General features: G+C 49.7%; 1 protein-coding gene across 10 annotated transcripts in view; it reads left to right on the top strand.

The window, feature by feature from the left end:
- Positions 1-15,661, top strand: part of ARRB1 (arrestin beta 1) — a 77,432-nt gene that overhangs the window by 28,126 nt on the left and 33,645 nt on the right. For 5 of the 10 annotated variants that reach the window (XM_072794650.1, XM_072794656.1, XM_072794647.1 and 2 more), the window contains exon 2: positions 5,035-5,126. The exons of 2 other annotated variants lie outside the window; for them this stretch is intronic. In XM_072794650.1, coding sequence (XP_072650751.1) covers positions 5,098-5,126 — 29 coding nt within the window. In that variant the 5' untranslated portion in view covers positions 5,035-5,097. Of the gene's footprint in view, positions 1-5,034; positions 5,127-8,152; positions 8,315-8,752; positions 8,785-15,661 lie in introns of those variants that run through there. 3 more of the 10 variants (XM_072794654.1, XM_072794652.1, XM_072794649.1) reach the window with 2 other exon arrangements.

The raw sequence follows: 15,661 nt of genomic DNA, 5'->3' as shown, positions 1-15,661 counted from the left end.
CTGTGAGGGGTACCCTGAGAATGCCTAAGGGGGGGGAGCTGACTTAGTTGGGGATGGTCACCAAAGGCTTTCTGAGGAAGTACCCAGTGAGCAAATATCTAAGATGAAGTGGATGTGAACTTGGTGTGGGAGCGGGCATCCTTCCCTGAATGGAGGCCACAGCATTACCACCTGCTGTGTTCATAGTTACAATGAACGGTTCTCTGGGGAGGCTGAGGTGAGGCGAGAGGGCCTGGAGGGAGGAGATGGGTCGCAGGTGCTGCAGGAGGGCAGGAGGCGGTGGCCTCGGGCCACATCACAGCTCTGGCTTCCTCCCTTTCAAAAAGGCCCCAGGTCTAAGGCTTTAGCGTAGGAGCAGCCCTTGTTCTAGTCTTCCTGCAGCAGTAGGAACGTGGCCTTGCCAGCTCATTATTTACCCTCAGCAAGCCTCAGCTTCCTCTTCAGCAGAATGGGCCTGCTGGTCCCCCCAGGTGGCTGTGGCCAGGTGTAAGTGAGGTGATGACACAGACACTCAGCACAGTGCCACCTGTGGGAAGGGGATTCCTCCTCCCTCCCGTTTAGAGGTGGGGGGCCCAGGTTTTGATCAGGAGCTCCTCTATCCCAGGCTTGCTCCCTTGGGGGAGTCTTTTCTTTAACTGGAAGGAAAATAAGGCTGATGATAATCCCTTTACTAGAGATGATCTGCTGCCATTAAGGACCAAGCAGTTTGGGGGAGCTCAGAAGCAATGGCTTTGCAGACAGTCTGTCTGGGTGTCCCCCACCTCGGAGTCCAGCCTGGGGGTTAAATTAAACCCACCAGCTGCATCACAGAGAGGAGTGGGCTCCCCTAGCCAGTGCCCTGAGTCCAAGCCCCACTTGCTCAAGGGTGAGAACGGCTTTCACTTAGCGCAGGCTTCACTGCACCAGTCTTCTCCGTGCATTCATCAAAAAAGGCACCGTTATTTCCATTTTATAGATGGGGATCAGAACGACCCGTTCTGATCGATCATTCCCTGGCTAGTGAGTGGCAGACCGCAAACTATTACCTCAAACTCCCATAGTGGGCAAGCCCTGGTGGCTCAGCAGTTTAGCGCCGCCTTCAGCCCAGGGCCTGATCCTGGAGACCTGGGATCGAGTCCCACGTCGGGCTCCCTGCATGGAGCCTGCTTCTTCCTCTGCCTGTGTCTCTGCCTCGCTCTCTCTCTGTCTCTCATGAATAAATAATAAAATAAAATCTTAAAAAAAAAAAAAAACAAAACAAAACTCCCACAGTGACTCAGTGTGGGGCCAGGGGTGAGTCCTGTCCTTCTCTGGGCCTCATGCCACTACATGAGCCCTGAGGGGTGGAACCTAACATTCTTGGAGGCCCCCTCAGCCCCACTGCCCTGGGGTCTGCATTTCTGGGAGGGCCCATGCCCCTGAGAAGTTAACCCACCACACCCTGTTCCCCGCATCTAGGCCACTGTTCCTTTACTGTGTAGGAAATGACTGTCTCACTCAGGCCCTCTCAGCCCCAGCCTGCCAGGTCTCCTGCCACGGAGGGCTGACCTCTGGTTCTGCTCCCTCTCTCTTACCCACAAGGAGGAACAGGTGTGGCCAGGACCTTATGGTTTTTTCCACCATGAGTGCCTGTGACCTGGGGCTGGTGAGAAGGGAACTCTGTGGGAGAGGCTAAAGTTGTAAAGAGTTTGGTGTCTCCAGGGAAACAACCAAGGTCAGTGTGGTGGAAGGGTGTGGGGGGACAGGGGAGTGGGGTGGAAGGGGAGATTAGGAGGGTGGGTGGGCCCAGATTGTGAAGGACTTCTGGGGAGCAATGAAGGGGTGTGAGGCCAAGGAGAGACTTCAAAGTCTGCATCAAGAATGATTAAGAAACAGATGCCTGGGTGGCTCAGTGGTTGAGCGTCTGCCTTTGGCTCAGGGCGTGATCCTGGGGTCCTGGGATCGAGTCCCACATTGGGCTCCCCATGAGGAGCCTGCTTCTCCCTCTGCCTATGTCTCTGCCTCTCTTTGTCTCTCATGAATAAATAAGTAAAATCTTAAAAAAAAAAAAAAAAAAAAAAAAGAATGACCAAGAAAATGCCAGCGACAGTAGACACAGTGTCAGGTATACGGAATTCAATAGCCACTTGTCGTGGTTTCTTTATGTTGATGGTCACGAACACCCAGATTCCTCTTCTTATTAGCTGTGAGACCTTGGGCCAGTCACTAACCCTCAGGGCCTCATTTTCCCCATCAGTCCTATGGGAAGGATAAGGAGCTTTCCTCTCACAGGTTTTATCAAGAACAAAGAGAGATAATGGGGAGATTTCATCTAATCTTGGTTAATCCTGCAAATTTCTTGGCCCATTGAGCCCATCTGCACGGCCAGGGCTCTTCCTCCTTGTTACGCGACTCCCTGATTTACAGTTTGGGGCAGGGTAGAAATCCGTCACTGGCTCCAGGAGGCCCCAGCCATAATACAGTTACTTGCAGGCAGAGCTCTGTCCTCCTCAGATCCCACCCTCCTGTGTCTGCAGCCTTGGACTGCGGACAACCCTGCAGTTGGCAGACCCCTGTCTCCTCCTAAGACATTCCCCCAGCCTTGAAGCCCTGGCCAACCGGCTCCTGGCCTTAAGAGCCCATGGAGATTCCCACTAAGCCCAGTGTGGTGTGGAGGGGAGCATGTAGGACCCGGGGTAGTCACGTGCCTTCCTTGAGGCTGTGTCCTCAATCTGCAAAACAGAAATGGGAATACCCACCTTATTCATCTCCTATTGCTTCTGTAACAAATGACCACAAATGTGGTGGCCTAAAATAGCACGTATTTATTCTCTTACAGTTCTAGAAGTCAGAGGTCTTAAAGCAGGTGGGTAGGGGTGCAATCCTTCTGGAGGCTCTAGCAGAGAACTCATTCCTTTGCCTTTCCTAGCTTCTAGAAGCTGCCTACATTCTTTGGCTCCTGGTTCCATCCTCCATCTTAAAGCCAGCAGCATAGCATTTTCTAAATTTCCTTCTTGATGCCTCTCTCAGCACGACATTGCCTTTTCTCTTTCTTACCCTCCTGCCTCCCTCTTAATAAGAATCTTTGTGATGACACTAGGTCCACCCAGGTAATGCAGGGGAATCTCCCCACCTCGAGATCCTTAACTAACTTATATCTGCTAAGTCCCTTTTACCACATAAGGTACCATATCCAGAGTTCCAGGGATTCAGATGCAGGCATCTTGTTGGGGGGGGGGGGGGCGCATTCACCAGCTTGCCACACATACCTTGCACGGTAGTTGTGAGGATTAGGTGAGAGAAGAAATACTAAAGGCTCAAACAGTGCCTAGGACATGGCAGTCAGTCCCCAGACAGACTTCTTTTACCTCCTCTCTCTGGGCCTCTGTGACCCCTTCCATAAAAAGAGGCCCATTCCAGCTCCAGCAGTTGGATCCCACCTTCATTTACACCAAGTGGTAAGGACAGGCAGGCTGTGCCTTTAGTCAAGCCTGGGCTTCTTCGGAGGCAGCAGAATGGAGCCCTACCCCCAGGACTCCCTCGGTGGCCCTCGGAAAAGCCCAAAGCCCCGTCTTCTCCTCCTCCTCCCTCTCTGGGGCAGGCCTCTGCCGGTTCCTGGCCTGCTGTGCATTTCCCATCATTCCCAGGGATGGCTGATGGGAAAGGCTGAGCTCACTGCTCCCTGGGGAGGGCAAGGGGTGGAGGGAGGAGAGGGAGAGGCCGCGGCAGCTGTGGGAGCAGGGGAGAGGAGCAGAGAGGAGATTTGCAGTGGGAGAGGTTGAGGTTATCAGCACTCAGGCTCAGGAGTGGGAGAGGGTGGGGCACGGCCTCCAAGCTGGGCCTCACAGAAGCTCAGCACTTCCTTGGCCTCCTAGAAAGCTGCTTTGTCCCTCTGCTGGCCGCCCTGCTGAGGGGCCCTGGGCTCTCGGAGGAGGATGCACGTATGTTGGGGATGGGAGGAGGGTATCACAGACCAGCAGGGGCAGGGAATGAGGGGCCATTGCTCGACAGGAGTATGAATACCACCCCCTTCATGAGGAGAGGGCCATCTCAGCCGGTGTCCATCCTTCACTCCAACCCTCTCCCCAGAAGTTGGTCACCATTTGCCCTTGGGCTCATCATCTGTCTTCACTGGACCTTTTCTTAACTGCATGTGTGTGAGGGGGAGTGGAAGGGCAGGTAATAACACTATTATGGGATTTGAGAGAGTTAAATGAGGTCATGATTTTGAAACATACACTCTGCTATGTAAGGATGTGTGATTCCATGCGTACGCACATCGCTCTAATATTCTCTCTTCCCCTCAGTGACCTGGCAAACTCTTCATCATCCTTTGAGTCCCATCTCACGTGTCACCTGTTCTCTGTAACTTCCAAGCCATTCCCTCCCTGGAGTTACTGTCACCATCTTTATAACTCTCTCTCATAGTGCCTTTTGCAGGATAGTTTTTGGTTTGTGCGTCTGTCTCCCTACCATATGTGGGCAGTGCATTCACCCCAGACCCCTTTGCTTCTCAAAGTCCCCAGAGTTGTGGTAAAATAGAGGCAGGATGGCAAAGGCTGGGGAAGCTGGCCTCCTGGGGTGTGGCCTGGGCAAGGTCCCCACATGGCAGTTTTGTCCTCAGAATCGAGCAGGTCCCCATGACCAACTCAATTGGATTTATGAGCATCTAGGTTCTGAAGTTGTCACTCCAGACAGATGGATGGCTAAAGAAGGGGCCAGCACTGTTCCTCCCGGCCGGAGGCTTCTTACACTTCCCTGGACAGAGAAGGGGAACCAGCATGAGGAACAGGTGGAGGGTTTGGGGTGGGTATGGAGGTGTTGATTACCAAGCCCCAGGGTGTGGTTTGGGGAGAGGTTTGGAGATGCCCCTAGTGCTCCCTCCTGCTTGCTGCCTCCCCGAGGACACCTGCTCTTGGCTGGCCTTGCTGTGCCTACCTCATCTGTAGGCTTCTGTGTTCTTGGAAGTAATGGAAATGCATTTCTTAAAAATGCTTGATAATTCAGCCTTGTTCTCATAACAGACCTTTGTCTGAGGCCTCCTAGGAACTCCTCATACCCATTATCTCCTCTTAGCCGCCTAGACCCATCAAAGTAATGTGACCCCCGTTGAGAGCTGGCAAGCCAGTTGAGGCCAAGATGGCCAGGAACCTGCTCAAGACCACCCAGTGAGTTTGTTTATTGTGCTGGTGCTGGTGGTGGTGGTGGTGGTGGTGGCTAGCATTTTCACCACCTACAGAACTCTAACTGTATGCCAGGGCCTCATTTAACACTCCAGACAGTGGAAGTGCGGGGTAATGAAGCCATGGGTCTCCCTGGCCCCAAGCCCTTAACTCCTTTTGTGATGTGCCTTCTCTATGTGCCAGGCACAGCCTCCACCCTAGAGCAGCTCCCACCCAGGGTGGGACAGACACCCATGGGCCATCCCACCACCATGACCACCGAGGTACATGAGATAGGCACCCTGGGACAGAGTGAAGGGCACAATAATAACACCTTTTCTTCCTTAAGTGGGCCTCAAGATTAAACATGATAAATATGCAAAGTCCCTAGCATATACGAATACATGATAAATGTTAAAATAATTGCTATTGTGGGTTTTTCTTGTTTTCTAAGTTTTAATAAAACTACTCAGTTAAAAGTTTCAAAAGAAGGAGAACTATAGGGGGACCTGGGTGGCTCAGTCCTTAAGCACCTGACTCTCTCTCTCTCTCTCTCTCTCTTTTATTTTAAAATTTTTATTTGTTTATTCATGAGAGACACACAGAGAAAGGCAGAGACATAGGCAGAGGGAGAAGCAGGCTCCCTGCAGGTAGCCTAATGTGGGACTTGATCCCAGAACCCCGAGATCATAACCTAAGCCAAAGGCAGACAGATACTCAACCACTGAACCACCCAGGTGTCCCCCAAGCACCTGACTCTCTTGATATCTATTTACTGTTGTGAGATCGAGCCCTGCATTGGCTCTAGAGTCTGTTTGAGATTCTCTCTCTTTTTCCCTCTCCCCTCTCCTGATGCACACACATGCTCTCTCTCAAAATAAATAAATAAAATTTTTTAAAAAAAGAGAACTGTATTTTGAGATGACTGAGAAGTTTGTGATTTACATTTGTAATACTATTCTTTGAGAGAACCTCTTATATCCCGACAGTACCACAGTATGTCCAATAATGAATGTATTTGGTTTGGAACACAGAATAAATTGTATCTTTTGAAAGTATGTGATTCTTTTCAAATTCAGAAGCATTTTAATTATGTTTTTACGTCTTAATTTATCAAACAGGTGGTTTGAGCTGCTTCTATTTCTTCTTTTCTGCTCTGTGACTTTGGGCAAATTTCTTAACCTATCTGTGTCTAAGTTTCTTCCTATGTCGAGTAGGAATAAGAAGAGTATCCACCTGACAGGGTTCTTGTGAGGATTAAATGAGTGAATATAGTATTTAGAATAGTGCTGGGCTTGTATTAAACATGATAAACATAATTTATAATAATAATTCTTAGTAAGAAAATATACCCAGATTAAGTTATCAGATTAAGGTGGTTTTTCAGCAAACATGTATGCAGCTAACATTTACTGGGTGCTGGCCCGAGGCTTATTTGGCCTTGCTCTTGGAGCTCCATTGCTCCCTTGCTCTGCCCAGTGGTCTGGTCCCCCAGCTCCACTTCCACATCTTGCTCCCGGCCCCCAGGGCCCTGGGTGAGGCTAAGCTCATAAAAAGTGTCTGCAAAGCACTTTGTGGATCGATGCTAACTAATAGCAGCTCCCTGGAGCTGGCACACACTGTAGGGAAGAGGATTGTAAAGGCGGCTTGGACCAGGCTCAGGGATGGCCCCTGGCACTCCTGGTGGGACCTGGGAAGGGCCCCTGCTGTCCTTCCTCACCTGTACCTCCTGCCACTTTAGCCTGAGGGGGATGCTGACAGTCTGGGGGTGGGAGGGCTGTTAGTGGCCACAGGGGGAAGGGATTTGCCTGTCCCGTAGCAGAGCCAGGTGCAGAGACCCATCAAGCCCCTGCATCTTGTCATATCTAGGCCAGAGCTGGGTGCACAGCCTATCCTGGGCATCCTCTCCAAGGTGCCCCCTTCAAAATCTCTTGAGAAGTCAGCCTTCCTGGGCTGGGAGAGATGGCCACGGACCTCCATACAGATCTGCAGCTGTCTTAGGTATAGCAAAGCGGCTTTGGGTCAATTGAGGGCATGAATGGGGGCATGGGACCCTGTGCATGGGATGATTGGGCATGACTCCCCCAGTCCTGCCCCAGAAGGAAGCTCCTCTCTTCTTAGACTGAACTGAAATCTGTTCTGAGGACTGTCATGGGGGCCAGCAGTTGGGGAGTGTGCCCTCTGGGAGCTATTGGTCTAATGGAGGAGTCACAGCCCCATTCTCCAGAAGAATGACTCTTGTCTGATGGGGGCAATGTGGCTCCTATTTCCAGAGCTCCCTATTTAATAGAGGGGACATAGCTCTCTTGTCTTCTGGCAGCTCCTTGTTTAAGGAAGGAGGCATGACCTGTGTCGTGGAAGAATCTCCTGTGATGGAAAGTCATAGCCACTTTGGCCCACAAGTCATTTCAGGGAAATCTTTGTCTGATAGAAGAGACATGACTTTGCCCTCAGGAAGGTCCCCTGTCTGATGGGGGAGGTTCATCTTGTCCTTTCAGGAAACACCATTTGATGGCCTCTGCCTTTGTCTCCCTCCTCCCTGCTTCCTACCCCCTGCCTGATTTATGGGGAGCCCAGATCTACAGGCAATAGCCACAGAAGGCTGGGCAGAGTGGGCGTTGGCTGCTGTGGGACAGGGAGGAAGAGAAGAAGAGGGACTACAGAGAGACTCCAAAGCGAGTGAGGATGACATGGAAGGCTTCCCAGTGGAGGTGGCTTTACGGGACAGTCTGATGGATAAGAGGTGCTGGCTGTGATGAGTATCCATTGGGGATATAGGGTGGAGGCTCCCCTAGGCTGGGAAGGAACAATTGAGAGGTCACTCCAGGGAGCCCCTGTCTTCATGCAGGCCCACCTACTGGGGTGGAAGGGTCCTGGGGAGACCCTTACCCTCTGACTGCCTGTGCACAGGCTGAGTGCTGCCAGCCCAGAGACATCCGCCCTCCAGGCCTGAGAAGCCCAGAGGAGGAGAGGAAACAGGACGCGTATCAGGAACGCCTTTTCCTTTTCTTTGTAACTAACCCCCTCACTTGGGGCTGGGGAGAGCTGATCCTGAAGGGCCTGTCCTGGCCTGCCTGCTGTTGCCTGCAGCCCCCAGCTCTGGGACTTACACAGCCTTACCCACCCCTTGGCTGCTGCTTCTGGGCCAGTCCCTTGACTTCACCACAACTCAGGACTCTCATCTGTAAAATGGGGTAAGACTTCCTATGTGTCTCACGTGGAAGTTTGTTTTCTTCCTCTTTTTGTAGGATTTACATAATTTATTCCTTTATTCATGAGATGCATCAAGCCCCTCTGACCTTTGGAATGGGCAGGGGCGAAGAACACAGGCAAGGAACAAGTGTGGGCAGACAGGAAGTGTATTTGCAGCTTGTCTGGGGAGTTGGGGGACATCTGAGTGGAGATGTCACAAAGCTGTGGGTGTGGGGTCAGAGAGGATCTGGCTAGAGATAGAGGTTTGGACTTACCAGCATCTAGTGGCAGCCAAGTGGCTGGGTGGGTGGAGTCACCCAGGGAACTGCTTGTCATGTGCTCTGGGAAGGGGTGGAGGGCCAGACCCTGGAGGCCACAGCCAGCTGGGCTCAGCATACAGAGAGCTGGACACAGAGCAGGGATCCACTCAGCCGGGGCTCTGTTGGCCAGGAGGAATGGGCACTGAGACACGGTCACTGGATGGTATTCCTCGGAGGGAGAGGTGTGGGGGGGTTGTTGAGACCTTCACCTTAGCAACCTGGTAGGGAGGCGGTGTGTATGGAAGGATGGGCCACAGAGGTACTGAGATATCAAAGAATATGGTCCGCCAGATTGGTATTCTTTTACTGTTCTCATTATTTAAGTTACTCTCTGCTGGCTAGAAGGCTGCTTATGAGTGTTTTTATGTGGTGTGTGTATGGCCTCTGTGTGGGGCTGTTGTCTGTGAGATGGATATTGCTGGTTTATGCATGCTTGTATTTGTGTGAGTGGTCTGTGCGTGGTACGTTTAAGTGTCTGTGGGGTACGTGTGCATACATGATATGCGTGTGGTGTAGGTGTATGTGGCAAGTGTACACAGTGTGCGTGTGGTATGGTGTGTGTGGTGTCTGTAGGTATATGTGGAGGGTGTGAGGTGTTTGTGTGGCCTCTGAGGCTATGCGTGGGGTGCATGCATCTGTGTATGTGTATGGCATGCATGGTACGTGTACATATGAGATGTGGAGAATTTGTATGTGTTGCCACGTTTAGATCCTTATTCCACAGTGTGTCTAGCAGGCTGGTGCTGGGCCATCTCTCTAGGCTGGAAACTTAGAAGCATCTACCAGGCTTGTGACTTCCCTTCTTTACTTAGGGCTACACCCAATGGTGTACTGGTAACAACTGGCTGTCCAGAAAAAAAAACAGAGGTGGTGGTGTAGTACTTGCCAATCTCTGTGACGTAATTCCCCCAGCAAGGATGTCACGCTGCTAAAGTGATGTCCCCAGGGTATGGAGTTGGGGGGAATGCATGGTAGGACACCATCATACAGTGTTCCCACCCTACAGATCTAGGGGGCATAAATAGCCTCAAGAGCATCCTAGAGAAATGTCGTGAAGTAACGATATATCTAGAGTATTATTCCCTTTGTTTTTAATATAACTTATTTATTTTATTTTTTAAAATATTTTATTTATTTACTCATGAGAGACATACAGAGAGAGGCAGAGAAGTAGGCAGAGGGAGAAGTAGGCTCCTTGCAGGGAGCCTGATACAGTACTCGATCCCAGGACCCTGAGATCATGACCTGAGCTAAAGGCAGAGGCTCAACCACTGAGCCACCCAGGTGCCCCTAATAGAACTTATTTAACTGTAAGTTTGGATCAGGATTTCTCACCATCATTACTGTTAACATTTGGGCTGCAGATTCTTTGTTGGAGGTGTGAAGGGGGTCAGCCTGCGTATCCACCTACTGGATGCCAGTAGCACCCCTCTTCCAAGCTTTGACCACCCAAAATGTCTCCAGATGCTGCCAAATGTCTGCCTGTGTGTGTGTGTGGGGGGGGCGCATTGACCCCACAGTAACAAGCCTTGGCAATGGCTGTGTTGAACCTCTAGCTCACAAAACCTCTACAGATGTGGCAGTTGGCCCTTAGGAGCTTATCCGAGCCTCTTCTCTAGCCAAATATGAGGCATGGGTTTCTCCTCTTAGAATTCTTTCTCCAGAAAGAACTGCCCCCTGAAGCTAGACCTTTCAGTCTGGACAGAGCCGCTGACCACAGAGGGCTCTCAGCCTCTGACCCAACCCCTGGGGTGGTTGACACAGAATTGGAGGTGCACTGCATAGTGACCTGTCCTAATGGTTTATGAAATGTGAGCAGAGGAAAGAGGTCATGCTTCTGAATTCATCTCTCATTTTACTGTGTTATTCTGTAACCCTAAAAGTTGGTATGTTCAAATGGGCAAAACAAAACAAAACTCCAAACCCAAACAAATGAAACTTTAAATAAAGTCTTCCTCTGGGAAAATTTGCCTGCCTTGTGTCTGGGGCTGCTCTGTGTGTCCCGGGCTCCCGCTGAGGCCCACGCGCCACCTCTCATCCTGCTGGCAGGACTGCCCACCTCTAATTCGCCACTTGGCCCAGGTCCTCTTTGTCCCCAGCTTTGCTCAGGGTTTGGCTCTCCTTCATTCCTGTATTCATTACTACAAAATATTTATTTAGCACTGACTATGTACCAAGGAAAGTAAATGACTAGAGGAAGAGGCTCCTGGTCTCTGCAGTTTTTCAGTGTTCCGTGGCTGTCACCAGGGAGAGGAGAGGTGCAGGCCTGTGTAGATGCCGAGGGGACTCGGGCACTGGATGGAGTGGGAGGGAGAGGTGCTCATGTGTGTGGGTGGCTGTTTTGTGCCTGGAACTGAGCCGGATGTCATACATCATCTCATTCTACCCTCCCACTGTGCTTTGGAGGGAGTGTTTATTTATTTGTGGAGCATCTGTCTCCCTGCTCCAGAGTGTAGGTGCCCTGAGGACAGGGCACAAGGGCCTGTATCTACTGGACATCAGCACTGTGTCAGGCCCAGAGATTGGAAAATAAAAGGAAGAAAATAAAGGAAGGAAGGAGGATGGATGGATGGATGGATGGATGGAAAGAAGAGAGAAGGGAAGGAAAGGTGAAAAGAGCAAGCACAGTCCTCCTGGAGGTGAGCGAAGTCAGGAAAGGCTTCTTGGATGAGGTGGTCAGGAAGAAAGGATTGCAGTTGGGAGAACTGATGGAAAGGTAGATAGAAGATAGAAAGAAAAGATAGGGGATGTCTCCAGAGATTTCTGAAATGTGAGGGTCTAAACTGGGAAGAGAACATTATAAACTATTGTTTTTCACCTGAGACTGGGAGGAAGACAGACAACTAAAAAAACTTCCCTGTCTCCAGTGAGGGTAACATAACTATCTCTCTTCCCACCCCAAGGCCTTCTCACTTGAGGGACATTTGGGCAAGAACTCTCCCCTGGGCACTGGAGGGGAGGCAGAGTGTTGGCCAGGGGAATGGGGATAACAGTAATAATGCTATTACCAATGATGTTGGCTTCCTTTTATCCCTTCCCTACTGCGTACCAAGTCTTAATGTGCGCCTTCAACCAGTGAGCTAGACACCACCCCCATATTCCAGACAAGGGGAGGTATGCCTCAGAGAGGTGCTAGACTCACCTGAGGACACACAGGATTCTGGCAGGGTCTGCTTGCTTTTAGGTCTGTGCGGTTTCTCCCGCCAGCAGCCCTCCCTTCCTGCCTCTCAACCCGAGAGAAGCCTGGAGAGTGTTCAGGTGCGGTCTGTGGGCTCTTTGGGATCCAGCTGCCAGCCCACGTGTTGAAATGTTTATTAGCCTTTGACTTTCAGATCTCCAGTTTCTTAGGTTACCGGCAAATGGACTCTGCTTCTTTAAGAATCTCTCCACTCTATTCACGGCCACCTGGTGGCTCCCCTCCTTCCTGACTCTGCACCCCATAGAAATCTTTCCACAAGTATGGATCATGGCCAGAAAAGTCAACATGTGAATGCAGGCAGAAGGCGAAGGAATTGCTCTGTGCCTAGAAGCCTATGGGAAGTCTAGAGGCTGGGAGCTTGATTTGATCAGAGACTCCATCCACCACCCCTCGCCCCACAGCCCTGCCAGATATGCCACCCTGTGCCCAGAGAGCCATGCAGAGGCCTAAAGGAGCCAAGCCCGGTTTTGAGCTGCGTTATAAGAGCACCAGAAACCCGAGGTTCTCTTCTCTGCCTGGGACTCTGTGCACATCAGCAAGTCTCTCTGAGCTTATTTCCTGGCCCCAGCACAAGACTCTTCTCACCCTTGGGTTGTGATTTCTCCACCTGGGAAACGAAGCAGGCTGCAGTGTGTTCCCTCAGGCTCCCCAAATTTGTGAAATGAGGGTGACATTTCCTGTCTTCCTGCTCCTCTCCCCCTCCTGGGCTGTCCTGAGAAGCAGGTGCATGAATGGTGGGTAAACAGGCAGGCAATGTTCTGACACAGGGCGGGCTGTTCAATTCTGGCAGAGCAGACGAGCTTGTACACAAATAACTCTGCTACCAGGGAGCGTGTGATAAGGGCCCTAGAAACCTCTTTGCTGCCTTAGCCACCTGCTCTTCATGCCTCCCTGCTCCCTGATGGCTGCTCTCACACCCAGAAAGTGGGTCAGAATGTAGGGCAGGAGGAATGCCCCCTTGCATGGTCCCCACCCTACCCAACTGAGTCATGATTGCTATCGGGGCAGAGAGAGGGGAAACTTATGGGGCCAGGGGCACCTCTGTGTCCAAAATACAGTCCTGGCCAGTCATCCTCCCTCCCCCGAATGCCCATGGCTCCTTAATGCCTCTGGTTATGGTCCAAGTTCCTTAGCTTGGCATGCAAGACCCTTCACACGTAGCCCAGAGCCTGGAGCATGGAGGTGCTCCATGCAGTGACTAGACTCTTCTCTGGCCTGTCCTCCTCCCTGGTGCTCTTCCCAGGCACACAGGACACAGTTCAGCCACACCAGGCTGCCTGTTCCCTCCTGAGCACCCCTGGACTCAGTTGCCTTCTCCAGATGTTGGCCTGCAGAGCTGTCACCTCTTCATCTCCGTCCTTCCAACGTCTTCCTCATTGCTACCTCCTTCCTTGAAGCCTTTCCTAAACCGCCACACAGAACCACACTATCCCACTTAGAAGGTATTATTGTGAATGATTAAAAGTGTGATCCCTGGGGCCAGACTGCCTGGGACCTAGTATCTAGCTATGCCCCCTACTAGCTGTGTGACCGTGGGAAGATTAGACTCTCTCTCTGTGACTCAGTTTCCTCATCTCTGAAACAGGGATGGAGTAGTACCTCCTTATAAGGTTATTGGAGGAACAAATGAGTTAATATTTATGACACACTCAGAGCAGTGATTGGCACCTGGTTTCTCTCTGGGATAAGCTTTCTGATGTTGACTGAAGATTGAGTAATGTTTGAAGATTTTCCGACATTCACTGTATTCATAGCATTTTTCTCCACCATGAATTTTGTGATACTCATAGAGGAATGAATTGTTACCAGCACTCTCTCAATTCACTGGTAGTGAATCCACGTTCATGGATAGTCTCTCCAGGATGAGGTTCCTGATGTCAAGTAAGACATGTTTTGTCTAAATGTTTCTCCTATGCAGCCCATTCACTGGGTTTCTCTCCTGTGTAAGTTTTCTGATACTGACTTCATGATTTTGGATAAGCTGTTTATTTTGGGTCTTAGGTTTCTCCTCTGAAAAACTGGACATATTTAGATGGAATAACATAATTATCTTAATGTATGTGGAGTGCTTAGCACAGCACCTGACTCCTAGGGAGAGCGTAACGCATGGTAGCCTTTGTATTTGGTGGGTTTCTCTAACTTGGCTATACCATGGTCGCTTGTCAGCAGGGACCAAATTGTTCGCCTTTGTGACCCCAGAGCCTGGCAGTGTAGGGGCTATGTGAACGTGTGTAGGTGAGTGATAAATAAGAGAGCTTTATCAAAGCTGAGCAGAGGCCCATTTGGGATGTCAGTTGTATTCCTGAGTTAGCCTGATGGTAGTTGGGATCCTGCCCCTATGAAGCACTTTCTAAGCTTGATGTTCACGGATCCTGACAGCCAAAGAGAAGCCATAATAAAAGAAGAAATTTGGAGTCTGCTAACCCAGAGAAAAGGATCATCATCAGCCTACCATCTTTTTAAACTTCATCCATCCTCATTCTTGACACTTCTTTCTTAGAGCATTGTTCATTCAACAACATTCAACCCAGTAGTTATTTACTGAGCCCCTACTGTGCCCCAGGAACCATGCTATGCCCCAGGGATCGATAACACAAATAAGATCTGTGCGCTCACTTATGTAAGTGAAGCAGAAAGTAAGTAAACAAACCACCACAAAGTGTGGGAAATGCTGTGACTCCCCACTGGGTGTGGGACTTAGAGGAGTCAGGGAAGGCTTCCTGGAGAAAGAAATAGCTGAACAGAAGACAGCACAGCAGTTCTAATAGCTGGCACAGCAGGCTTGGGAGGGATCTGGGCAATCACAGAGATCTGGACACTGCATTGTAAAATCGCACAATCAGGCTCTAACATCAAAGGATTCAGAGTAATAGGATCCACATTTCCTTACTTTACTAACAATATTTTTTTTCCAGACTCTTCTTTCACCAGCACCTGAGACATATCTTGTTAGGAAAGCCCTGGTAAAAAAAAAAAAAAAGAAAAAGAAAGCCTTGGTATCTTTGTAATTTGTTTCTGTTGTGCAACATAGAAAAATAAGATATATAAGGAAGTGGGTTGGTAAGTGGAGAGGCTCTCCTTCAACTCCTGTTAATATTTAGGTACTCTTCCTTTCATTTATTTTTGTGGGGTTTGTTTTTAGTATTTTTTAATGGACATAATTTACACATCATAATAGAATTTTTGTGTAAAATGTAGTGTTTTTCAGTATATTCACAAGGTTGGGTAACCATCACCAGTGTCTAATTCCAGGACATTCTCATCTTCCCAGAGAGAAACCTCATACCCATTAGCAGTCATTCCTCATTTCCCCTCACGCCAGCCCTTGACAACCACTAACCTACTTTCTGCCTCTACGTGCTTGCTTATTCTGGACATTTTGTGTAAGTGGAATCAAACAACAGGTGGCCTTTTTTGTCTGGTTTCTTCCATGTAACATATTTTCAAGGTTCATCCATATTGTAGTAGGAATCAGTATGCCATCTCTTTTTATAGCTAAATGATATTTCTTTGCATGCAGTTGATAGGCATTTGGTTTTTTCTCACCCTTTATGACTTATGAATAATGTATGTTATGGACATTTATGTACATGTTTTTGTGTGGGCATCTGTTTTCAATTCCCTCAGGTATGTGTGTAGGGATAGAATTACTGGGTCATATGATAACCCTACATTTCACTTTCAGAGGAACTGCCAAACTGGTTTTCAGAGTGATCCCATCACATTATGTTCCCACCAACAATGTATGAGGAGGGTTCCAGTATCTACACATCCTTGACAACACTTGTTATTGTCTTTTTTTGATTGTAGGTATCCTAGTTGGTGTGAAG

Source organism: Canis lupus, chromosome 23 (assembly GCF_048164855.1).
Source record: "Canis lupus baileyi chromosome 23, mCanLup2.hap1, whole genome shotgun sequence".
In the NCBI taxonomy this organism is placed as follows: Eukaryota; Metazoa; Chordata; class Mammalia; order Carnivora; family Canidae; genus Canis; species Canis lupus.
The sequence above is the reverse complement of the archived record's forward strand: the minus strand, read 5'-3'. Positions and strand labels throughout refer to the sequence as shown.